Source organism: Syngnathus floridae, chromosome 2 (genome assembly GCF_059516105.1).
Source record: "Syngnathus floridae isolate MCC-2025c chromosome 2, RoL_Sflo_1.0, whole genome shotgun sequence".
Taxonomy (NCBI): Eukaryota; Metazoa; Chordata; class Actinopteri; order Syngnathiformes; family Syngnathidae; genus Syngnathus; species Syngnathus floridae.
The window spans coordinates 14,919,543-14,945,602 of NC_142414.1; the positions used below are offsets into that span (position 1 = coordinate 14,919,543).

Below are 26,060 nucleotides of genomic sequence, written 5' to 3' on the forward strand. Positions count from 1 at the left end.
TGACACACAACATTTTATTTTTAACATATTATTACATTTTCGGTACTTTAAGATACAGGTTTAATTTGTTCCATGATCAGACTCGTAGCAAAAAATACTCAAACCATCTAACCCCATTGAAGTGTATGGAAATGCCATTAATCTGTTCCAGTGATGCAGGCAAATGAGGAAGAGTTTCACCAGCTCAGTGATATGGATAGCATTTGTTGTTTATCTCAGAGGATAAAGAATATCATCGCTGTCGGGTAGAAAACTTCATAATGACAACTTGACAACTAAGTTTCACTTGGCAACAACTCCTGTTAAAACAGATACATTGGGGTGGACCTCAGTACCAGGCCTCTTACTCAACAGGCCTACAGTTAGGGGTGGGGTGATGGGTTTGTCCTTTGTGATGTCATGCTCTCTTTCTATCTTTGATGAATTTCTCTCGCCACGTTGGCAGACAGTCATGGAATAAAGACGTGTTCCTGCCTTCTGCCACAACATGTTCATAAAAAAAGGTAAAGTGCAGTTTTTAAAAAGTAAAAGAAGTTATATGCATAAAAACATAAAAACATGGACTATCAATAGTTCATATAAATGAATAGCAGTGGCATGGTGGCCTCACAGTTCAGAAGGTGCGGGTTCAATTCCACCTCGGGACCTCCCCGTGTGGAGTTTGCACGTTCTCCCCTTGTCTGAGTGGGTTTTCTCCGAGCACTACGGTTTCTTCCCACATCCAAAAAATATGCTTGGTAGGCCGATTGAGCACTCCAAATTGCCCGTAAGTGTGAGTGTGGATGGTTGTTCGTCTCTGTGTGCCCTGCGATTAGCTGGCAACAAGTTAGGGGTGTCCCCCGTCTACTGCCTGATGACTGCTGAGATAGGCTTTAGCACGCCTGCGAGCCCCGTGGGGACAAGCGGTGCAGAAAATGGATGGATGGATGGATGGATGGATGGATGGATGGATGGATGGATGGATGGATGGATGGATGGATGGATGGATGGATGGATGGATGGATGGATGGATGGATGGATGGATGGATGGATGGATGGATGGATGGATGGATGGATGGATGGATGGATGGATGGATGGATGGATGGATGGATGGATGGATGGATGGATGGATGGATGGATGGATGGATGGATGGATGGATGGATGGATGGATGGATGGATGGATATATAGCAGCAGATTGTGCAATGTTTCGTGGGTTCCCAAGCTTTGTTCAATTTTTATCATACCTTTTATATTACCATTACACACTTGGATACTACCTAAATCATTTAATATGCTAAAAAATGACACTGACATTGATTACAATAGTCCTAACAGAACCCGGCGGCAGCCAGAACTTCAAAGTCCGCTAACGCCCACGGCGAAATGCCTTTCAAGCACCCACCGTGCAAAGCTCCTTTGAAAACATCACAAAAGTAAACGACTGTTCCACATAAACGCCTTCTTTAAGGTCTTAAAGTCATGAGTGATGTAATACATAAAACAATGACATGACCAACCCTGTGTGTTAAGTGGATTGTTTAAAAAACAAAAAGACTTCAGATAGTAGAGGCAACTCAGGTCCGGCGGGAGCTGCACTCTCCACCGATCCTCGTTCCATGCGCTCCCTCGCACAAGGGGGTCTGGCAAAGGTGTGCCGTCAGAAGGCGACCTGCCCGGAGCTCAACTAAATTGAATTCACGAGCGGCGGCGTTTGGCAATGATCATTTGTTTTCACGCCATTTTCACCACTTTCGATTGGCTAGAATTGAATGAAAAATACAGACGAGGCATAGACTGGCCATTAGTAGCGATTTGTGACAAAAAATGAATTTGACCATATTTAGACATGAGGTTTCCACCAGACGTCGGCAATATATTCCTGTGAGTCTTGGTATATTGTCTGTCTATGTGTGCTGCCGCACCAATTGTGTTCAAATAGTCTTAAAAGTTGTTGTTAAACTCAACACTTCGATGACCATTTATGGCACTGTTGGCATTAAACTAGTGAACCCTAAAACCAAGTTTATTTTTGTCAGAAAACCTGAAAACTTAAGACAGTAATTAAGTGGGAGGTTCTCAAATGTTGCAAACCTGCATTCTTTCCATATTGCAGTCTTAAGTTATGACTCTTATAAATGTTACAAACAATAACCAACATTTATTGTTTAAAAATATCTTCTGAAAAGACACATTACAGTATGTTGTATTTTTAAATTCAGTTTCAAATCAATTTGACCTGCTGACAGACTTGGCGTTGGGTGCCATCTTGCGTCTGTAGACGTACATTACATATTGTTATGTATCGTGTGTGCTGCGCAGTTTTCAAAAAGTATACAATATTAGCTATTATTATAAGACACTGTGATAATACTGTTTGAAAATCAAAACTGCGCTAGAATATCAAACTTTTTTTAATTTTCTAAATAATGTTTCAATTCAAATATATGGCACATAAATTTGATCTCTATGTAAATAAAGGTTTTTTTAAAGAATCAGTTCTTATCAAATAAATGCAAATGTTTTAAATTTAAATGTTAAATCTTCAATTAAAATGTAATTTGGTAGTGATTCTTCCACATACCACTAGAGGAAGCCCACATAGCACTAGTGCAAGCATGTCCAGATTCGATCCTCAAGGGCGACTGCCCTGCCTGTTTTCCAAGACTTCCTCTCCTCCATCGCACCCGATACGGATGATCAGCCCATAAGATTTAAAGAAGCCGGGTAACAAACCTGATCTTTTGAATCAGTGTTCATGTTAATTAGGATCATGTTAATTAGGATACGATATTATGCCATGGTGTACTTATCTTATAGACAATTGTTACTATTTATCGTCACTGAGGAGAGTTGGGCGACGTGAAATATTTCCTTCTTCCTGGTAGGGAGGATAACAAAAAATATCTGAGAAAACTGCTTTAGTGAAATGCAAATGTTCTACCCTGTAATCAATGATCAAGACTGCCATAAATATATGATGCTACCGACCTCAGCTTGCACTTGCGGAATTGGATACCCACAAAAAAATCCAATAAACTCATCAATAATTCAGATGGAGGCCATTAGTGCACACAGCACAGAATGCACAGAAATGATATTTTCCTGTCACCTTTGGGACACCGCTTGCAGTCATTTCTGGGAAAATCACTGCCACCATAAGCCTTTACTAAAATTTCACACAATCACACAAGCTTTGTGTGTGTGTGTGTGTGTGTGCGTGTGTGTGTGTGTGTGTGTGTGTGTGTGTGTGTGTGTGTGTGTGTGTGTGTGTCGCATCTATGATTGTGGCACTTGTCAGCTCTTTAAGCACCTGCTGCGAAGCTTTCACCACAACAAAAAGCTGTTTACACGCAGGGGATTCACAGATTTAAGCCTTAATCAATAAGTGGATTGCACACTCAAAGAGCAAAGGGCACCGGATTCTTGTCTTACATTTACTTGGATCAGTGCAGCAGACCCAAGCATGGATCAGAGGGAAATGGCAGCCCATGTGCATGACAGAAATAATAGAGATGTTCAATACCACTTTTTCTCAGCCCGATACCTGCACAAGTTGTCACCAATATTGATAGCTAGAACCAATGCCATGAGTACTTTAGAAACATTTGTTATTAAACCAGTGACAGATCATTTTAAAGAATACAAATAATATCAAAAGTAATGCATTGAAAATAAGTCACTGAGCATATGACATGGATGTAATTTAATGGGGAAAACATTTTGTGACCCATACATGCCTTTTCCTGATAGTCAAACGGAAGCAAGAGGGCGGCCAATCCTGGTACCGATATTTGAAATCGGTACGCGCCCTTCCCTAATAAAGAAAATAAAAAAAAACATATATATATTTGGGGAGAATAATGAATACTGTATATGATAATTGCATAGAGTAGGAGTGTCACAGACATTCTCACAAAGCTTAATAAAATGTTTGTATGTTCTGAAGTTGTCACGACTTGTCCCCGGTTGTGTTATTATATGTAGGTTGTCATGGTTTCTGTCCGTCTGTGTACTCGCCCCTCCCTTCCTGTGTCAACTCACAATCCATGTACTAATGAATCACAGTCACCTGCCTCTCGTTACCTGTCGCGTATATAAGTCCTGTCTGCGTGTCACACCCTTTCCGGATCATTGATTCTTTTTGATTCCTGTCGTTGTCAAGTCTGTTTCGGTTAGCCGGTCGGTCGGTCGGTCAGTTAAGATATGTTAGTTTGTTCCCCTTATCCTCTCTTCCAATTACCTTTTCCCTCAATAAGCCCTGGTCCAAGCTGCATTTGGTCACCCTGCCCCATTCCGATCCGTGACAGAAATTGGTAAGAATAAAAAGCTTTATCAATCTTGAACATCTTTTGTAATGATTAATTCCAAATGTTTTAACGTGTTGGATCATGTGACAGCCATGGAGCGTTTCAAACAGGGGTTGAATGGGAGTTCCACAACTTCCTGCCAGGTGACAATTTTGCGCCAATGTTCCAATGCCAATTGGCAAGCAATGGGCTAGGGAACGATATACTTGCAAAACCTGCAAAAGCTGTCAAATGTTGATTGCCTCAAGCCTGAATGAAAGCTGAAGTAGAAAAAAAGGAAGTATATGGGGATGTTTGCAACACCGTGTAGTTTTCCACTTTCTACTAGCTGTACAAATATTCTATACTCATGACTCAACATCTAACATGTCCTTGTTTGTGTTTGACTTTTCAATGCTACTTAAATAGATTTTATGGTACTTGTACTTTGAGTGTTCAGTTTTTGTGACTTTTTTTATTTTTAGTCCCTACGTTTGAAAACAGGCGTATGTAATACCTTCCATTCCTTAATTTGTCAACATAGACATGAGATATATATTTTTTTGCTTTTACCTGCAAGTAAAAAATCAGTACTTTTTTGTTTTTTAACACAAATATCTGTACTTACGCCTATAACTGTGAGTATTGTGCTGTTTACCAGAAGCGTCTGTGGCCGCAGTCACTTTCGGGAAGAACAATGACTGCAGTACAGTATGATGTGGTTCTACTGTAGAATACTTAACTTTTCAAGCTGTATATCGTTTGCGGTGGTGGGCGTGGACAAACCACAGACGTCACCGCACCTCTCCCACTAGCCCGGCTGGTCCCCTCATGTCAGCTGCTTCTCCATTTGTCCTCATCTCCATACACGCACGGACCTTGGCGCTGCGTTTCTCCACGCCGCGGACTGGAAACATGACCAAGAGGAGCAATCCGGTGCGATAGGTGATAACTTTGTTGTTAATATTTGGGTGTTAATTTGGTGGTGCACTTCGGTGACTGTGCACGCGCTCCTTTTCATTTGACGCGAATTGGAGGGACGGAATTATAAAATAAAAAACAAACAAACCCAGCTCTCTCTCGCTCACGCTCTCATTTTCCGCGACATGGAAGTAGGGAATTAAAACCAGAACAAATGAACACGTTTTAGCATTCACTCGCGACAACTTTGTAAATATATTCAATTCAGCAGAAAGTTGCGCTCTTTAGCGCAATGCTACTTAAGTGGTGACTGGACAGACATTTAACATGTTTTTATTTTTTTCTATGACCAAGGTCTTGTTAAAAGTGTGTTCTCGCATGCAAAAAATAAAAAGCATTCCAGTAACCCAGGTTTGTGTGACCCTGTATTGACATATCTACCAATGGAAAAAGACAATTTGGACTGCAAAGTGGAGAGGAGTAACAATGCGTTTCATTTTAGATGCCTCACTTAATGGGAAACAATGACTAAAATCTAAAGACAAAGTTTCCGCGTAGTGTTTCACACCCTTTCTTAGTGAAATTAACTCCCACGTCTACGCAGAGCACTATATTAGAGCTGAATGGCGGCTCTTGGCTATTAAATTAAAGGTTATGAACCTCTGAAGAGTTCAATAGACACAGAATCACAGGTGTCATACAGAACTATGCCTGTGTAAAGAAGTTCAGATCAACGGGTGTACTCAAACCACCAGAGCAACATTATTTCCTTTGAATGTAATTTTTCTAACGAGAAAGCTTTTATGGCTCTCCAGGCTGTCTGCCATCTGTAAGCTGTCAAAAGGGCAGAGAAGCATATTTAGTTAGTACAGAATGCCCATTTAGTGCCCCACTTGGGCACAAATTGAAAGAGTCCAAGTAAGGCGCTTAGTCGGATTATCGGAAAATACGTTAACTGTTTTGACATTTAGCTGGAAGCTCGTGATTTTCTGTTACTGGTATGCTGAGTCATTTTGACTTTGTTTTGTGGGGAGTTGCATTGATTTCGTGGAAATGTAGATGAAGGGTTTTCTCTTTTTGCATGTAAAATGATTTAAGTTGCTGCCATTTATATTTGTTTTAAGTGATATCCTGGTCACTACTATTGTCATTTAAAATGTTCATCTCAAAAGTCTCATAAACCTTCAAATGATTTATTACTTTTTACCAGCATCAAATAGTTTGGGCTAAAAGCGCAGTCCTGAAAGTCATTTACTGTAAAAGGAAGACCATAAATTAGCAATGTAATAAGTGTCATGTGCTTTTTGCATTTAGAATGCATTTACACATCTGGGGCATTTGATACGCACGCCATTTCATGACCTTTGCCCAAAACTCTAGCGTGCAAAACATGTATGACCGTCACACTCAATTTAATGAAGCCAGTTGACCTTTTGTTTTTCTTAAAATGAGAATTTTGCAAATTGAAAACTGGTTTAAAATACTAAATTCAACTGTGGCCATGACAAAACAACATGTAAAGTGAAATCAGATATTTACATATAACGGAAGGAGCAGCATATGTGGCAAAAACGTTTCAATTATTTATATTTTATTTAATTTTGTCATTATGTTTTACTGACACTATTTTGTAGTATTTATGTTAATAAGAAGACATCTTATGAATATCCTTAAGATTGAGAGGTTATTTAAGCTATGAGATTTTAGTTGAGAACAGAATAAATTAAATTTATAGCTTTCGCTCTTTTCAACAATGCCTGGCCAGCAATGAAAAGAGACAAGCGGAACATTTCAATTAATTCCATTATACGGCGGGAGCTACATACGTATTGTGCATTAACTTTCGGTGACACTTAATTGAGAAATTTTCTAAAAGCTTGGCAAATGTCTCTCTACAATTCTAGTTGTAACTTGCCTTGACACTGTCATCGATAAAAGTGACGTCACAAGGTCATGCGTATTTGTGTTCAGACAGGATGGCTGCCGACAACAACTTAATGAAATGTTCTTGACACCGTTTTGGAAGGCGAGAGACGTACTTTGGGACGGTGGCACAGTTTTCAAGCGTAATGGAGATACCCGACCCCTGCCACAGCAAGCACTACGTCGATTCCAGGAAGAGTCCTGCGATCAGTGCCATCATGTTCGCCGCGGGCCTCCTGGGCAACGTGGCCGCCCTGGTGATCCTGGAGATCCGGCGGCGGCGAGACGCGAAGGCCACAGACAGTCGACGGCGCGTGCTATTCCACGTCCTCATCACGTCGCTGGTAGTCACGGACTTGGGCGGAACATGTCTAGTCAGTCCACTTGTGCAGCTGTCGTACTCTCGCAACATTACCTTGGAGGGAATGTCACCCAACACTCACGGAGTGTGCTCCTACTTTGGATTCAGCATGACCTTCTTCAGCTTGGCAACCATGTCTCTTCTCCTAACGATGGCGCTGGAAAGATGCTCGGCTATCGGCTACCCCTACCTGTACGCTCGATACGTCACCAAAAAGCTAGCCTACATCACAATTCCCGTGGTGTTTTTAGTGTGTATTTTATTCTGTCTCCTCCCTTTTGCGGGATTTGGAAAATATGTACAGTATTGCCCTGGCACTTGGTGCTTCATTGACATGAATCCAGAGAAGAAGAAAGACCGGGTTTACGCAAACCTCTATGCCACAGTCATGTTAGTACTGGTGCTGGCAATAGTGGTGTGCAACGCCTTTGTGGGTTACCAGCTGCTGCGCATGTACCATCGGCGGAGAAGGAACGGCGGCTCCGTCATGGCGAGCACACGCTCCAACAGTGAACGCAGGCCCTTGTCCATAGCGGAGGAAGTGGAGCATCTCATCCTCTTGGTCTTCATGACGACCATCTTCATCATCTGCACGCTTCCCCTTGTGGTAAGAGCACAGACACAACACCACAATATGAACAGATTTCAGGTCAGCCCACCGTTTTTTGTCTATTTCAGCCGGAGCCCATTTTGTCTTGTACTGCCAATTGGTGTCGACTGCTAATGACATCATGGTGTCAAACTGCGAAGGTAATGTGCTGGGTTTGGTCATCTGATGTTTGCAAGATGGTCATTTTCAGTCAACAGCAAGTGACAGTACAAGGCAAAACAGTTGCCCACTGAAATGGATAGAAACAGGTGGATTTTTCTGCCTACTTGATATTCATCACAATAGGCTAACACAGAACATAACAGACATTGCAACACGGTGACATTTAATGGCAATACTCCAAATGACTAGAAATGTATAATTTATCACCAGCTTCTTCTATACTTTGATGAATTGAGCAATATGATACCTCACCTTGATCTGATCCCTCAGGATCAAGTTGCCGTTTTCAGCCGTTATCACAACAAGGCTGTCAGTGTTCTGTGCCACCGGTTATTTATGATTGTACGTTAAAAAAATTGGATCCAACACCAAATCTGAACTAGGCATCACGCCCCTGTGGTGAGAGCCCATCGATCTAACCGTGAAATTGAGCTGCTGGGATGAAAACGTGCAATGTGCAACCTTGCTCTATATTCTACCAACTGCTTTGAATTCCATGCAGGGCTTTGAAATCAGCAGTACATTTCGCTATTGCTGAATTGCGGATTCCTGGAGTGACTACCTAGAAATAATCGCTGGGGGATAATGCTATGTTGAAAGTCACAGTTCGGTATGTACGTCGGGTGTAAGGTCATATGTTAGAGAATGGGGGGGAAATACACACAATCTTTTCTGTAAACAGGTTTAAGAGATTCAATGCTGCTACAAAAGAATGCTACAGGAAATTCTTTTTGGGCTAATTGTCAACACCCTGTAGTGGAGACGCAAAGCAGATGGCTGAACTGCACTGGAACTACAAGAAAACAATGTTAAAATTGAAATCAAACAAGATACCAATTCAATTGGAAATTTTTGCTTTCCTTTGTTTTATGTTCCGTATGTGAAATGTTTTTCAGCTGCATGTCAAATGGAAATTAAAAGCTGAATAATACTGAAAATAGTTCCAATGTTTTTAGTCTTCGCAACAACATCAGAGTGCAATTAAGTTTTCCGCTCCCACCAAAAATATGCAACTGTGCAAGACTAAGAGCCCAATACATGTCTGCAGAGCACCAGATTTGTTCATCTGCGTCGCCATTAAACACCTCCAACCAAAATGCTGTTACACCACCTGTGCTTAAAGTTGCACCTGCTTTTTATGAAACTAAAATCTCATCTGCTTTTTGCAACCAAATTTTGTCCGGGTCTACCAAATTTACCAAAAACGGAACTAAAAAGCACAAAAATGACGATAAAATGAAGTTACTGTATACTGAAATAATTATCTCGATTCAAATTCTCAAATGTCTTTACTCGGTATAAAATATAGGCGGGTTGAGTCGAACACAAAGCTCTTATTCTCTTGTATGAATGGCTAAAAAGTGCCTCTTTTACATCTGATGCATCTCATACGTAATGTCAAAAGTTGATGTGTGTGCAGCCAAGCTGATGCGACGCCATAATTTGGTCTCATTTCAGATTCGTGTGTACATCAACTCGGTTAAGGTTCGCGATGAGTCTCACCCTCTGGACCTGATCGCCCTCCGTTTCATCTCGGTCAATTCCATCATTGACCCCTGGGTCTTCATCCTCCTCTCTCCTGGCGTGCTGCACTTTTGCTGGGCCTCCATCTGCAGATCCCGTCGAAGAACTTTGAAGGCTTCTCGGCTCAAATCCACAGAGGCCAAAGAGAGTCAGGCTAACGTAGAGCTTTCGTGCCCAGAACTGGAATACACAGAGTCATTTCCACCTCTTGAAAATGTATGACACGGATTTTTGTGGATGTGTCGGTAATTTGATAGTTGTATTTATTTGAGGTCTTGAAAGGTCACAGAGTTGGCTCTTCCTGCCAATCACACAAGGCACAACGGTTTTGAGTGTTATTTTATCTATTTTTGGGGCAGTTTGAGTTTTATCAGTCGCTGCCACATCCTTATCATGTCCGGGTTGTTTCCAAACTACTTTGTGTTCCAATATCTTCATGCGTGTGTGAATTCTGTCAAGCTGCAATGTGTTTTAACTACTTGAGTATTTTTTTTGTTTAAAGGCTAAGTAAGTAAGCCTTGTGTGTAGCAGGGCAGGCACGGATTTTTTTGTCTGAATAACATTTTCATAACTAATTAATTGGTAGATTATTTAAAAAAATACGTATTTATAAAATGAAAATATTTTGGTCTCATAACACAGAACAATAAAGAGACAGTATGAATTACAGGCAAAACATTTGACTGCTTTGCAATACTTTGTCCTTGAGTGTTTACAACATAGAGGAATAGTGGTAAAATATTTCGCTGAGTTTTTTTTAGGAACGTGGGAAATGTTTGAATGCCATTATCTTTATTTTATGAGGGTTTTTTTTTTTTTTCACGGATTTTAAAAGATCTAATATTGGCTGATTAAACCGGCTGGCCGATGAATTGGTCTGGCCAGTAGTGTGTAGTCTAATACAATTAAAACAAGTGTCTCAAGGATATTAAAAAGAAAAGCACTTCATGCATTCAATTCCTACTTGTGGATTTTATTTCTGTTTTACTGGAGAACTCATCCATTTGCCTCAGCTCGGCCCAAAGAAAATAAAGTATTACTTTGGCGCCATCTTGGTATTGTTTTTAGGTTTAAGCCATTAGGTTTTGTATTGACTGCAGTTTAAACGTCCTTGAATGCATCTTCTATTTTGCCGTTTATATTTTGTCCAACTTCTATTTGTGTCTAAAGGCCAAAAGGTGAGTTAGGGTTTGTGGAAAGTGCTAGTGCGCGTATTTGTGCTAGTGTGTGATTTAGGCTAGTATGACAGCTCAGACTAATATTTGGTTGGTTTGAATATTTGAACCTTTAACTCCAGTTGTTCCTGACCATGATGATTGTGTACATGCTAGCTGCATTTCTGTTTCAAGTACTTTGCTGCTATCTTGGAGCATCTATACACAATTACAAATCGCCTTTAAGTGAGGGCTGTCAATCATTGGCAGATTTTCCCTATTCACAACAGGGCTTGATCTTTATTGTTCTCTGTCATCTGCACACATCCTCACAACACTTAAATCATCCTTACCGTGCCGGATGTGGCCCACAGGCCAGGAGTTTGACGCTTATTCTATTTAGGTGTATGTTCAAGGCTGCTTAAAACAGATATTTTTGTTGCTCGCTGCTTTAGTGTGCATGTGATGGATGTGTGAGAGCAGTGTGTATTTGTATGTTACTGAGAAGCATAATCAGTCATGATGGTTTATTCTCTCTCTCTCTTTGTCTCAGAACACATTCTTTAAAATTTCAGTTATTATAATATAAATAATTTCCAAAAGATAATATAATGATACACTGTATTAGATTGTGACATGGACATGCTTTCTTTGTAATCTTAATCTCAGAAATTAATAATGCTTGAAAACAATGCTCTGTATATGGTGATGTAACACGGAAGTCATATGGCATGTAACGATACAATTACTTACTAGATGAAACTGAGCTCACTGAGTGTGTCTGTGTCATCCAGTAAATATTTGGTCCAACCTGCTTCGTTACCTTTTTCTCACACGCACCGACATGCTCAATCCAATTGATTCCATATTGTGAAGATTATAGCTGAAGCACCCCTAATAACTCTGCCAAACTTGAATGATTAAAAATTCATAAACTGTGTAAAATGAGGCTTTCACAAATTGAAAAAACACCCTCTGAACACACTGAAACCACGGCCCGCTCAACTAGACCATTTCTACTACCTGGAAAATAAAAAACATGCAGACATCTTTCTGAAACCTACTCATAACTTACCGCATGTCAATGACTCATTTCAAAGTGTGTCACACTAGCAAAAAAAAGAAGACATTTCAAGAGAAGGTCATGACTCTGTTATCCAGGTCCTATGTCAGAGCAAGTGTCACTGGTGTGTTGCAATAATAGTTTGTTTTTCTAACATTTATCAGAGGATGGATTCTATTTCCCAATGCAAGGTCTCACTCCTCTCCTCACCCGATCCTTCCCTCCTTCATCTTCCACAGCCATTAGCCAGTCAGTGTGAGATAATACCATTTATCAAGATTTATGATCGCGCAGTAGAGCTATTAAACGCCAGTACCAATTGTCATGCACATTTCTCCTTGCCCTCCTCCACGCTTTGACGCAAGTTCAATTTGGTCTTTTCATCTTGTAATAAGCAAAGTGCACCCTGAGGCAACAAACAACTCTGTGCCATTAAACCTGCACTATAGAAATGCCGCTATTAGTTTCTGCTCGACGCTGGTAGCCACGGGAGCAAAATTAGCCAATCAAAACAAATTTAACTTGATTAAACGCTTGTTGTTAGATCAGTAATTTCGACCAACCCACAATGACCCATAACGTAGCCTACAAATGTACTGCCGCACTAATAAATGATTTGCAAAGCAGCCAGGAACCAGGACCACAACAAACTTAATTGAGTTTATGCAACACAATTGATTTGATGATTAATTTGCATTGTTTGTTTAATTGGATCATCTCCGAGATCTGCGGAAGGAAGGAAATCATGTGTTTGGTGTCCTGGTTTCTCTTGGTTCTTTAGCGAATTTGGTGTCCTGGTTTCTCTTGGTTCTTTAGCGAAAATATGTTTTGTACTGATTCTTTAGGAGGTCAGAGGTCAAACAAAAGAGGCCGCCAGTCATGGGTCATGGGGTGAAGAAAAACATAGCTGTGGGGGAAGAGGACAAGCAAGTTCTGTTTGCATTGCTGTTTTCCTGTGCGGGCTGTCCAAAGATTTGGATTATTTCTTATCTTTGACCTTTGATCTTAGACCACCTGAACCATAATCGACATAATAACCTGCTCCAAAATGTTCTCCAAGATGTCGGAATAGGTGTCCCGCTGCTAACTGCTTGCGCATTCTTGAGTGCATATGGGAGTGTGCTCGTGTAAGGCCTGTCAGAACTGGTTCCCAGGAACCCCAGCATAGCCTGGAGCAATCAAGCATTAATCATGAATCATGGCCAGACTCGCCAACTTTCAAAAGGTGTGGCTCAGATTCTACACCTTGATTTTTTTTTTAATGACTTCCTTAGGGTCGCAAGTGAGCTGAATGAAGTCTATCCCAGTTGACCGAGAACACCCTGGCTGGCTTGGTCGCCAGCCAATCAAAGGGCACATATAGACAACTAACTGGGAAAAACCCAGGCAAGCACGGAAAGAACTGGTATGTAAATAAGTCAGTTACTGAGAAGTATCTCAGATTGCATAATGCAAAGTCTCATGAGGGGAATTAATGAAAACCAAAAACATGTTTTTCATAATTACAGTTAGTGTTTGGTACTTTCTTAATTTGTACCGTAAAACTTCAGTTATAGTTTTTTATTTTTAAAAAGTACTCACATTTTAGGGTTTTATTTTCTTAACAAAATGGTTTTGTCACATTTGGTTGTAGTTATTTTGTTAGTTTTCATTCTTGGTTCGCGGTAATCCTGAATTACATCCCTGACGGCTCGTTATACACATGCATCCACCAGCATGGCTCTCTGGAGTCGTGAACATTCCTGAAACAGGAAGATGTTAAGCAGATTGTACATGAAAAGACAAAAGGAGGCCACTATAGCAGGAAGTTTTCCATCCTGCAGCCTCATAAAAGGAAATATATACACTTTGATGTACACATACTGGACAGAACAGGCCATCATAATCTGATTGAACCAACATAAGCACATGCCGCCAATCAGTAAACTTCTCCTAGAAGAGTCCAAGCTGTGATTTGAGGAAACACCCCAAGTGTGACTGCATAGTGAACATTCAGAAACATGAATTGCAATTGAACTGCGATTATAATGAACCTTTTATGCACACAATCTGATTAGATTCTTTAAATCCAGGACAGTACTTTTTGTTTTAGCTAGAGTTCAGTTGGATTAACTTTTTGGTGCAATACCTTTAAGAATTGATTTTATTTTTCAAGATTTATACAATGCAACCTTTATGTATATGCGATAAATTTGAACAAAATTATCAAATCCATGTTTTTTATTTCCCTATATGTGTTTTCAGTAATTATTTCCATGAGCAATAACAACAACTAGATTAGTCGAATCATGGACAGTACGAATCCCCCTGAGATGTCCCCTCTTTTCCTTAATAAGGAAGTTAAGGTCTGGCAAAGCAAATCATGTCATTTTATTCCAGGAAACCCTTGCGGTATCGTAGCCATGGGACTTGACTATTACGCATAAGCTACGATTTGACTCCCAAATGCACACAAATGCCTTTGTGTAATTAGCATTAGTGCTGCTCTCAATGGAGATCAAATGACTTGATGAGAGTTGTGTCTCCGTGACTAATGACAGTAATTATTATCCTGATTATTATGATGTATTATTTAGTACATGTCTAAATTTAAACCACCGCTTGTGCTGGTTGCACTCAGTAAAAGTGAAGAACACACTTTGCCTGTTAGATAAGTCCTACTGATAAACAGATCGATGCTGTTTTTGGGGGGGTTGGTGTAATGGGGGGGGGGATACAATTTATGCTTAGCATATATGAAAACTTGGGCCCACTCTGCTGTAGCTATAAATACAAATAACTTTTATTTTGTGCCCTAGCTGTCATGTTTGTCTTGCTGACTTTTTGTATTCATTGCTAACGAATGATGTCTCATCTTTTGCTTTTGAGTCTCCAAAGAGTAGCAGGAATGTTGACCTCTGCTCTTCCTCTTTCTGCCCCCCCCTCCTCCTTTCTGCTTGTTTTTGTTTTATTTATTTATTCTTTTAGGCAGCAATCATTTAAACCTCTTCAACCCGTGCTGTATACTTGCTGAAACTTACTTAGCCTCAGTCAAACAGGGAAAAAAATAATCCTTTTTAAATTCAATCAGCAAATGTGATCAGTGAATGGATACGCTCTGGTTACACTCTTCTGAGAAGATGCCTTTTGTGATCAGTTAATATCAGGTATCTTGTCAATTTAACATTCGAGCTAGATGTGCTACAATGAGTGCTCAAGTTGCCGGAAAATAGAGAAACTTTGGATGCAGTGATAAAGATGATTAGAAAACAAAAGTATTAATAGTTTTGCTGGCACTGGTATGTTTAGCAGCTATAAATGAAGTGCATGGGTAAATATTGACCGAAAGAAAACATCACATTGTCAACTTGACAACACGTTAAGTGTGTTAAGGTAAATTTCATTTGTGTCCATGTTTGCGAAGCCGGAGCTAACGTATGTCGCCATATTGTCACATTGTTTTGTCGTTGGGCCTACGGTTCCTTTCACTAGGATGCTAATGTTGCGAAAGCTTCATTCAAAGTTACTTAATAGCAACACATGACATGTTGCAAGCTTTCAAGGTGTACCATGGGAATAAGTCATCAAAAGAGAAAGCTGAGTTAAGTAAGAATGTTCCTGATTAAAATTTGCTACACAGTCACTGGGGGAAGATTGACCTGAAAAGAGATATGTGTGTTTACTGAAAGGAATTAGCTTCAAGAAATTGTGTTTATTAGCCCTGATTCCAAATTGGCTCAGGTAAATGGTGAAATGACTGAGACATTGTCCCTCATAATATAAAGTATATGGCAAATTGGCCTGCACGGCCATTAATGGTGCAATACACCAAGTCGATCTATTATCTGGCTAATTTTAAAAACGTGTCTGTGAGAAGAACTGTTGGGAAGTTACACCCCATTGTGGCAGTGCCGCTAATTTGCATAACAAATGCCTACACAGGTTTCTCTGCTCCGACTAAATGACATTGTGGCTATATTTAGTGACTTTTTATTATTGGACATTAATCAGAGGGCCTGCCGCTGCACACAAGGTGATTTGGGTAATTGTTCGGGTCTGTCTTGCACGAAAACCTCAGTCAGAGTCAACCCATACTGAGGTAACGTGCATTTGGTTCTAATTTAAGGCTCAAGCGCTTAGTCGTTCTGGGGCTGACTGTCATGGATGACAAACACAAACGACACACTTTCTGAGAATCAGAGGTCAAGTTTTCATCCCTCTCTTGTCACGAAACGTAAACGTAAAGAGTGCGTTGGCCCACCTGCACATTGGAAAAAGCCTTCTTGAGATTGACATTGAAGAATTAAGAGCAGCGGTGGCCCACTCCGTAATAATAAACATACTGTAACGTGAATACCTCTCTGACAGCGTCAAGGAAAATCAAGCATAAAGTTGGAATCTTGGATACAGTGCATAAATTTGGACTCTTTAGATAATGCAATTGTTCCTAAAAGTGGCCAGAGAGTGAAGGAGCATTCTAATCCAACTCTCATCATGCACTAAACTTTAGCATCAGCCAGAAATCTGAACTCTGACATCAGCAAGGAAGAATTTAATTTTGGACTGTTTAATTTCAAATCTGTCAAAACTAAGAACAGAGCATAACTAATAGAAACCTGCAAAATGCTGCAAGTATCTGAATGAACCTCATAGTTGTTTACACAAGCGATTGCACATTCAAACTTCAAATGCAAAACAACAACAAAAACAGCTACCACACACACACACACAAATAGAAGACTGTTCTTTAGGGCTTTATATTTTTTTTTCCTGTGTGATATTTAAACAAATTATCATGTTGAAACTGGACACTTTAAGGGTGTCCTTTAACAAATTGAGGCTATGCAATAGGTTTGTTTGCAATTACAGAAGAGTTTGCAGTAGGAACTATAATTTACAAGACATACCTTAATATAAGGGCACTGGAATTTGGGTGATTTAGTGAAAGCGTGCTCCTCAACCAAACCGCCCATGTAGTTTTTTTTTTTTATACAGCAATACAAAAATACCAAAGTATAATTCTGAAAAATAATCCTGGTGATTAAAATAACCAGTGTAATACACAGGCTCTCTCTAGCGGTATGGCAAAAATCACTAAATTAAACGATCAAACAGTACATAATGTTACTGTGCTTTTTTTTTTCTAGTAAAATGCATTTGTTAAGTACCGTTTAGATGTATTTCACTTTTAAATACAATTGATATATAATCACAGTAGACCGAGTACGAACCTCTCAAGCACTGGGCATTGAATGTTACTATTATGGAATCATCTATAAATGATTTGTCATAACTCAGAGTGATGAGGCGTGCGGTAGGAGGAATCTGTTGTTGCTTCCTCCACGTTCAACTTTGCTTCATCCATCTCCACTTCTTTGTCCTCCTTTTTAGGACCACGTTGTTTTGCAAAGCCGGGCTCCTCCTCGTCCATGATTTTCAGAAAGTCATAGAACTCAACAGAGGGAGGCCAGTCATCTTTACCTAACATCCCTGCAGACGGAGACCAATGAATCAATTAAATCTGAAGTATGTGATAATTCAAATATTGGTTCCACATAAAAAGAAAATACAATAATATTGAAAATATACCATTGTGAGGTTGCATTTTAATGACTATAATGGCAGCCATGGTAATGTAATGTAAAGTAAGTGAAAAGTGTCTGAGAAAAATATTCACATTGCTTTCCAAGTAAAAAAACGTTTGGTGGTGAGCACAATACAAGGAACGTGTTGCCACACATTAAGTTGATTATGGTATAAACAACAACACATTGCACTTAGGCGCTGAGTCCACACTCACAGTATGCACAATTAAAGTTTTACTTTAATGGGTCTGGAAAAGCATTTCCGAGCCATTACAAGAGGCAGAGAAGCTAAATGGGGCCAGCTATTCGGAATTCTGTTCCGCTGCAAGCTTAATGACACAGTTGCTGACTTATTGCAAAATACCATCTATTATTAGTTTAATGGCCAAGTTGTGGGACAGTACACATTAGAAGTAAAATGCTCTTTGGATAATGCTTGGCCGTCCATATTAGCTCCTCTCTTAGCTTTTAAAGTGCACATCTGCTATGAGAATGGACTCTGGAACTGAGTGAGACTTTGGGAACCGTACCTGCAGGGGACTCTCTAGCTTCCTCCACTCTTTGCAGCCACTGCAGGACAGACTGGGCCGTGATGGGTGTGTTGGGTGGATACTCGTAAACTTCATGTCCGGAGGGCAAATGAGTGAGAACCAGGGCAGGAAGAGGAGGCATGGAACCCAGGTATGAACCCAGGACTGACATACCAGCTGGAGTGCGACCACTGCAATAAAATATCAATAAAATGTGTTTACTATGTTTCTGTTTGTGAAATATGAATAACAAATGAGATTGAAGTGAATAACGGAAACGAATGACCTGTAATACAATATATTAATAATTTGGACAGAGCGATACCATCTCTGTCGGTAATAATCTTCTAGGTCCGCTACAATTTTGACCTCTTGACACAATGATGCAAGTCTCGTTTTTCCTCCATGTACTGTTCAAAATGTTGTAGCTAAACAACCTATCAAAGCTCACAGTGAGTATTCGCTGTCAGCTGTCCTTCAAACATGACGACCTTCCACAATGAATGTTGTTTTAAGCAGGCGACTGGTACCAAAGGTCTATTTCTCTGAAGCATGTCTAACTGATGCATGCAGATCGAAATTGGGTGGGTAAATGACCTGTTTTGTTACGCGGATTAATATTTTTTTGGCTCGAAACAACTTTTTTACTTTTTACTGCAGCACACTTATTTTTGGTCTAGAAGAATTCCAACCATGAATATACATTTCACTTTGGATTTAGCATTTTTGTATTAGAGACGGAATTTAAAGCCTTTATGCTTTGTGAGGAAACAAAATATTTCCCTAATTTGAATTTACCAAAACACTAGAAAATATCACCATTTGGAGCACTGCACTGGCCCTACCTACACCAAGAAAAACTTCTATGTGCCCTGTAAGATTTAATTACAGTCGCGGGCATATTCTGTATTTGTCACCCTGGTAATAACAAGCGGCTAGTCATTACCAAGAGAGCCCGAGCCCTCCGCAGGGCTAAAGATATATTATAAGATATACAAACATGATCTCGCTGATTTACGCTCCATTCATATCACATTGCTTCCGGTGAAAGCCATTGGGCGTCTTAAAAGCCAATGTTCCGACACACAGATTTTAAGAATCTATGACTAAGGTCCAATGTTCACTAATAATCCCAATTAACAAAATGTCAACATATAATATTGTAGAATGTAAATAAAGCATACAGATGGATCCAGCAGGTCAAGTATGGCTCCATTCTCTCGCCTCCCAATTCCAGCACGCCTTTCATCTCCTCCAGCAGCGCCTTGTTCTGCCTCAGACCAATCTCGTCTTCCTCTTCTCCGACAAAAAGCAGAAGAAGAGCTTTTCCCAAACTGAGGAAGGATGGCAGGTTTTCCACTGTCAGTTCAGGCTGAAGTCAGTCATGTGGGAGAAAAGAAATGCAAAACAATTATTCATCTTTTTATAACCTTAGCAGCAATGCTCAAACTTTGCAGTGTTCTGTGCAAAGAAAAATACCAGACAATAAAAAAAAGGCAGCTCGATACCAGATTTACTTATAAAGCTCATTGTGGCACCATTTTAGTAGCACGTCACTCCCACAGAGCATCAACCTTTCTTCACAAAGACAGACATGGTCACAAAGTTTAAAATCTAAATTACCAAAGGATGCAGCAGTGCTGCGTCAATCTGGGAGACCAAGTTATCGACAGAGGCGAACAGCGTCAACACAGAGGGCTGGGAGTCTCTCTTCCAGGATGGAAACAGTAAAACGGCAGGAAGGTTGACCGACAGGTCGGCAGCCCTACAAAGTACATATGAATACAAACACACACATAAAAAAGTATCTGATAAATGACCCTATGACTGTATAATTTTCCATTTCCCAATACCTCAACAAAACAAAAGTGAGTACACCTTAATAGGTCGAACAAGTCAAGGGGTTGTTTTTGAAAAACAGATCTAGGAATGCTGCTGGTGTATTCACTTTTTTGCCAGCATTTTAGACAGGCCTTTTGAGTTTTTGGTGTACAACCTGTAAGTCGTGAGTGTTTTTATCCCATGAAGATTTCTAGTGGATTTTTTAAGAAGCAGTGGAATTTAATAGTTGCAGACAACCTTGAAAGAGAGGAACAATTCACAGCGCCTACCATTCTTGTGCCAGCACGTCTGTCAGCTGGGCACTCAGCACCCTCCCTCGCAATGACTTTGCCGCTTCATTAAAAGCTGACAGACCTGCTAACATAATCAGAGACATGACATGGTTTGAACTTCACTTCGATTATTTTCTGAGTTCATGGTTATCTTTATAGACTACTCACACAATCGATTTATTACCTGTATGTGCATGCGAACTAAACAGTCCAACTATTCTGTCAGGGATAAAGCCTGCTAGCTCATGATGAGGCATCCCGTGAAGGAATGATGTCACTTCCTGCTGAGTAGACAGTATCTGGGGAGAGGCCGGCCGGCTCCTGGTTGAAGGACAATGGACATACGGACACAAGTCAACCCATGAAAAGTTGATTACTTTGGGCCTCACTCCTTCAATAACAACAATACTAGTTTCTAGGACACCTTTCTGTCACGGGCCCTCGAAAATGTCATCACTTTCCTCCCCTTACATCCTTGGACATAATTTCAAGATCAAGAAACACCCATATGAATTGCGCAATGCAGGAAGTGAGTCAGCACCAGTGTTTTCTCTCAAACTAAAAACCCCTCCATCAACTATTTCTGTACATTTATGCACATCTTAGCACATAATATGCTTCCTGTGTGTGTTTATTTGGGGTGGCAAAGATATATTTTATGGCCCTCAACACACACATACACACACATTCTGTGGAGTCATGGTGCTTTTTCACATCTGCAATGATGTCCAAGACAAACATTCCTTTGAGATGCAGTTTCCCCTCAGCTTTCTTCGAAAGTCTTCTGATAGCGTTACATTTGCTTCATCTATGAAAGGCATCCGCTGAGATGTTGTTGATGATATTTTAGTGAGCCTTAGAGCACTTTTGTCAAACACATCATATTTGATGGTCCACTAAACACATTGTCTACTTCATGATTCTTGCTAAACGGTTTTGTTCATTTCAATTTGGCAGAGATAGTACCAAAAATTGCTTTTTCATAACAAATAAAATGGAAAGTATTAAAGAATTTGTGCATCAAGATTTAATACTGCAGTCCGATTCATTGTGCTGCTCCTTCTGTTATGGCAACCAGAAGGCAGTTATGCAGAAAAAAAGCATAGAGTACGAGCACTTCTACTAAAACTACTGTGAATTACTCCATCAGATGTTGTCATTTTAGCGAGAGGATAAAGAATATAAGTGTATTGAAATTAAAACAATTTGAGAAACTTTTACATTCTATCTTTCTATGAGATTCCAAACTATCTTTTCACCTTTGCCTTTCATTCAATACACAAAATAAGAGAAGTCATACTATAGCATCTCACAGCAAAATGAAGCGAAGTAGTGGCTCACATCCCAGCATGCCTCTGTACTCCTGAATTTGCTCCTGAGGGCTGAGCAGCAGGACACTTGGGAAAGCAGTGATTGGCTTGAATGGGACTGGGCGGGAGCCGACAGGCTGAGCAGCGCAGAGGTCGGTCCATTCTCCACAATCCACTGCGCTCATGTGAACATCAACGACGCCAGCATCTAGAACATGTGGCAGTAAAAAGCGGCTTCAACATGGGAATGTAAATGAGCCCACACATATTTACGTGTTTGGGAGTCAAAAACACATGCTAGTCTGTCAGCTCGTAGTAATTACCTGCAAGCCTCTCTGCCACTTCTGTAAATGAGCTGAAGAAGGCCATTGATACAGCATCCCCTGGTGGTAGTATTAGAAACTACAATTAGTCAACCATAAAAGTTTTACCCCACAGAAAGGCATTAGTATCAACTATAAATACTGTGTATTAGAGATTGTTTTTCTATTTGTATATGTTGTGGCATTTGTCCCTGTCCAAATAAGCATGAAATAAAATTGGGAGTTGTATGCAAACAGTAAAAAACATCTACAAAATATTCTGTACATCTGTATCCATACCAGAGTGATTTTTTTTTCCCTTGTCTCAAGTACTTCCCATTAACAAAGTTCTTGCCAAAATATATTTTGTATCTGCGTAACCATGGGACAGAAACATACATTTAAGGTAGAAAAGCACCACTGTGAGGCCGCTTTGAGTAACTGCATTGGGGAAGTCATCAGATGTCAGTTGGGTAATGGAGTCCATATGCACCAAGTGGCCTCGGTTCTCATAGACAGATGCCACGATCTCATCGTCCAAATCCCCTGGAGGACAAAAGTGGAAAAAAAGATCTCCCTTGTGATCCTTCTGTTGCTTCTCTTCATTCATCTCAATTTTTCAACATTACCATTAGAGACATTATCCTCAGTATCACACTCTTCCCCTTCCAGCTCCTCATCTTGCATTTCATCTGCCTCATGATGGTGGAAGAGCTCCAAGAGCGCATCCAGGTTGTCCAAGGTCAAATATTTGACCTCAGACCCCTACAAGTGTGAAACAGGCAACACGGTAAATAAAGAGGGCTGAACTATAGTATAGTGCCTTGAGATACAAGTTTAATTAATTCTGTGATCACGCTCGTGGGTCATAACCTTGTAAATAAACATCAAACCTTATCCGGCAACCTGTAAGCCACGTTATATTCAACAGGAGTTTTCACGGCAGGGCTCTTCCTGAGAACACATGAAATTGTTTCCAATGGTCCAATTAACCACAAAAATATGATACAAGACCACTAACCTTGCATCTTACCTGTGCACAAGCATCAGCAGGGCGATGCCTCTCAGCCTCCAGGCCAGTGCGTTGGCTGTGTCCCTGTCAAGTTGCTCTGTTTCAGAATTTGAGAACAGAAAGACCTGAGGGGTTTGCTGGTAAGGGAATTGAGGTCTTGCAACCGCTGAAGGGTCTTCGTAAACTTCTGCCTAGTGATTGAAAAGACACAAAAAGTAAAATGAATTACAAGTCTGTTAAAGATTTGTTGCTTTATTTAGCATTTGTGAGTACGCAAAGTAGCCTGGTTACCAACAGCGGAGCCTCCATGAGTTGCAGGAATGTGTGCAGGCTGAGTGTGGACAGTGGTGTCCTCATTGGTGTCAAAGGGCACCGCTCAGAGTAGGGAGCTGTACAGTGGAGGAACCACACTCGAGACAACGGCAAGGCTCTGTGAACACTGAAAGGAAACCAGAGAGGCACTGACGGTCATTGAAATCAACTTGATTCTTGTAAATCCAAAAAGAGAATTCCAATTCATTTTCTTCATTCATAATGTGACAAGAGAAGACAAACATACCCTAAATGCTTCAAGACAGGGCCCCCGGTTATGAGGATGAACTGATACTTCGATCCATACACATAAGCAGTCTCCATTACTGATCTGTGCTCTAAAGTAATGCGGACACAGCAGGTTAAGGTTGATAGCATTAAACCAGCAATCCACCATACTTGATCCAAGATGTCTATACCTTGTGTGCCAAGACTACTGACATAAGCCAGCACGATATCTTTCTTTCCCTTGACTGATTTCTCCATGACCGAGAGGTCGGCGTCTGAATGCACGTACTTGACCTCGTCGCGTAAAATGGCACTGAAAGGCAAATTAGAGACTGTTCGTTCAAATCTAAATAGTGACTTTAACTTGATTCTGAAACAATAAGTATGACAGGTAAACACAAAGATTTGCAAGTGTGACTGTGTGTGCATGGGGATCCAGAGGAAGAGGTGATTATATATTCGAAAGAAAAATTATTTGGGTGAAAAAATTAAACACGATTAGGGATGTTGATCGTAGGGAAAAAAGAAAAACGTAATCACACTCTTACTAAAACAACAACAATGAAAATAAAACATTTTTAATAAAAAAAAAAAAAACTATACTTAGCCTGAGGGACTGTTTGCTTACTTACAACAAGACTTCAGAGACAATGGAGTTGACGTCAAACACAGTGTCCAAATCAAAATTCACAAACTCTTTACCATCCCTTCAAAGAGAGAAATTTGGATTTCAATAAAATTGAACATCACCAATGAAATAAATCATTTTGACTAGTTTTAACCCACTATGCACTGGGCACTATAGCTCCACTCCACATACCTAAAAAGAAAAGCAGTATGCTGCGCCGTTTCTTTCATGCAGTATGAGGGAACCATCTCCTTGTTGCAGTTGATCTACACAAAAATGGATACTCATGTCACAGGCATAGCCATTCCCAATACCAACACACGAATAATGCTATTCTGCATATTTCCACCCATCCTTGGTATTTAAGGCTCATGACATTATGCGTTACCTTGCCCACAAGTATTCCATAATCTTTCAGAACATCTGCAGACTTTTTCAATTCCCCCAAGAAGAGAGAGATGCTTTGGGAGACTAACAACAGAAAAGAACAGGAAGAAAGACACAATTCATAATTGGCAGGAATAAGCGGCTTGGATTAGTAAGAGCACTGCTGTACCTTGATTTTCAAAATAGATGAAGATCATCTTTCCAGTATTCATTTTTTCATAAAAGTCCACAGCTGTGAATTCTAGGAGCAGGCCTGACGTGTTGAATATGTCTGTGCATCCCACGGCACTTGTGCACAGCAGCAGGAAAGTCACACGCAGCCACATCATGCCAACTTGGCCTTGCTTGTCCCTCCTACAGGGAAAAAAGTGAAGAAGAGAAATGAACTGCAAATAAAGGCGTACAGCAACCTTTGAAATGTTAGATTAATTGTACAAATACTGTAAATTTAGTGGGCCTATTTTTTTAAGTATCAATGTTAATGGCAAATCCTATGAGGCTATAACAAAGAAAGGAGGTTTGGTGCAGATACCAAAGGAAGGAAGGCAGAAAAGTGAATTAAAGTAAAAAAGGAAGGATGCAAAATAAAAGGTAGGGAAGATGTATGAAGGAAGGAAGAAAATAGGTCAGTAAGAAAAGACAAAATGGAAGGGTTGAGGTAAAAAGTAAAGTAAAAAAGTAAGCAAAAGAAGGAATGAGAGAAGGAAAGAAAGAGGGAAGAAAGGAGGTCAGGAGGGGAAAGATGCCGGGAGGAAATTTCATGTCTGAAAGGAAACAAGGCAGGAGTCTAAGTGGAAACAAAGGAAGTATGTATCAGCAAAGGGAGACAAGATGTCAGGATGTATGAATAAAAAGAATAAATAGGAAAAATAAATAATCAAATAGGTACCTTGAACACTTTTTACACAATTAATATAAAGTGATGTTGGTCCACATATGGAAAAAGTGCACGTAAAATGATTCAACAGTATGGTAAATTAAAGTTAGAAGAGAAAGGAAGTTGATGATAACCTACCTGAGTACTATTAAAGTGCACAAAGGGCAAGAACCATCACCATTACGACATCAGCTACCTCATTTCTCACGGTGTAAAACATGCAAAAAAATATGCCTTGGATTAAAATAATAACAATCTGGTGACAGGTGTATTAGCATCGCGTGCTAAGCTACCAGTTGCTTCCTTGAGGTTGTCTTTTTTATTTTAATAGGCGATCAAACCAAGAATGTGGAAAAAGCGACCATTAGAAAAATTATTTGGAGAAGCTGCACTGTAACATTGTATCGTTGAGAAACGCATTGGGATACAAATGTCAGATTCTGTTATTGTTTTGTCTCGAATCATTTCAGCGTACGTGTTGTAAATAACTTCCGAATAAGGTTGTCAAAATAAAACTATTTGAGTGCTGATATGCACGTGAAAACTGGAAAAATACGTAAAAGAAAACAATTGAATCATATAAATAATTTTGTTTTTATATTGATACGATTCCGTGTTTCAAACATAGACAAAAACGTGCTGCATTATTTAAATAAACTTTTATTTTTTAAGCATTTTCTTGTAGCGCCGTTTACATTTCAGCTTTATGTTTAGTTAGGATAACCACGTGTTTTTTCTAAACCAATTGGGTCTTCGAGGGGTTTCAGAGGAGCGAGCAATCGCCGCAAATTGAAGGCGGGGAGCTTGTTA

General features: G+C 40.0%; 2 protein-coding genes and 1 long non-coding RNA gene across 9 annotated transcripts; 2 read left to right on the top strand and 1 right to left on the bottom strand.

Moving 5' to 3' along the window:
- The first annotated feature begins 424 nt into the window (after positions 1-424).
- Positions 425-11,726, top strand: ptger2a (prostaglandin E receptor 2a (subtype EP2)). Of its 5 annotated transcripts, none has more exons than XM_088368598.1 (4): positions 3,223-4,295; positions 4,380-5,213; positions 7,165-8,080; positions 9,704-11,726. In XM_088368598.1, exons 3-4 carry the CDS (start codon positions 7,259-7,261, stop codon positions 9,989-9,991), a joined length of 1,110 nt encoding a protein of 369 aa, XP_088224724.1. In that variant the 5' UTR covers positions 3,223-4,295; positions 4,380-5,213; positions 7,165-7,258; the 3' UTR covers positions 9,992-11,726. The 5 variants fall into 5 exon arrangements, with proteins under 5 accessions (XP_088224726.1, XP_088224724.1, XP_088224725.1 ...); XM_088368596.1 differs by having other exon boundaries at positions 3,226-4,295; positions 7,161-8,080; XM_088368597.1 differs by having other exon boundaries at positions 3,226-4,295; positions 5,060-5,213; positions 7,161-8,080.
- A 3,259-nt stretch (positions 11,727-14,985) lies between these two features.
- LOC148402086 (uncharacterized) lies at positions 14,986-18,600 on the top strand. Its single transcript, XR_015857078.1, has 3 exons — positions 14,986-15,132; positions 17,357-17,491; positions 18,118-18,600. It is a non-coding gene; the product is annotated as an uncharacterized LOC148402086 (long non-coding RNA).
- Positions 16,517-25,722, bottom strand: txndc16 (thioredoxin domain containing 16). 3 transcript variants are annotated; one of them, XM_088368594.1, is made up of 20 exons: positions 25,389-25,722; positions 24,543-24,727; positions 24,375-24,457; positions 24,179-24,252; positions 23,991-24,065; positions 23,550-23,671; positions 23,378-23,468; positions 23,110-23,257; positions 22,840-23,009; positions 22,700-22,760; positions 22,436-22,571; positions 22,206-22,352; positions 21,828-21,887; positions 21,508-21,712; positions 20,379-20,515; positions 20,192-20,276; positions 19,704-19,845; positions 19,265-19,452; positions 18,081-18,271; positions 16,517-17,455 (listed from the first exon to the last, which is right to left on the bottom strand). In XM_088368594.1, exons 2-20 carry the CDS (start codon positions 24,700-24,702, stop codon positions 17,253-17,255), a joined length of 2,478 nt encoding a protein of 825 aa, XP_088224720.1. In that variant the 5' UTR covers positions 24,703-24,727; positions 25,389-25,722; the 3' UTR covers positions 16,517-17,252. The 3 variants fall into 3 exon arrangements, with proteins under 3 accessions (XP_088224720.1, XP_088224719.1, XP_088224721.1); XM_088368593.1 differs by having other exon boundaries at positions 20,192-20,279; XM_088368595.1 differs by lacking the exons at positions 24,375-24,457; positions 24,543-24,727; positions 25,389-25,722 and having other exon boundaries at positions 20,192-20,279; positions 23,987-24,065; positions 24,179-24,245.
- Positions 25,723-26,060: the final 338 nt, after the last annotated feature.

Excerpts from the sequence above, each read along its gene's own strand:
- ptger2a (XM_088368600.1), top strand. The coding sequence starts at position 7,259 with ATGGAGATACCCGACCCCTGCCACAGCAAGCACTACGTCGATTCCAGG. Across the intron at positions 8,081-9,703 it reads TCTGCACGCTTCCCCTTGTG|ATTCGTGTGTACATCAACTC; the intron begins GTAAGAGCACAG and ends GTCTCATTTCAG.
- txndc16 (XM_088368593.1), bottom strand. The coding sequence starts at position 24,702 with ATGATGTGGCTGCGTGTGACTTTCCTGCTGCTGTGCACAAGTGCCGTG. Across the intron at positions 23,672-23,990 it reads ATTGTCTCTGAAGTCTTGTT|TGCCATTTTACGCGACGAGG; the intron begins GTAAGTAAGCAA and ends TTTGCCTTTCAG. Across the intron at positions 23,258-23,377 it reads CCTGTCTTGAAGCATTTAGG|TGTTCACAGAGCCTTGCCGT; the intron begins GTATGTTTGTCT and ends GTTTCCTTTCAG.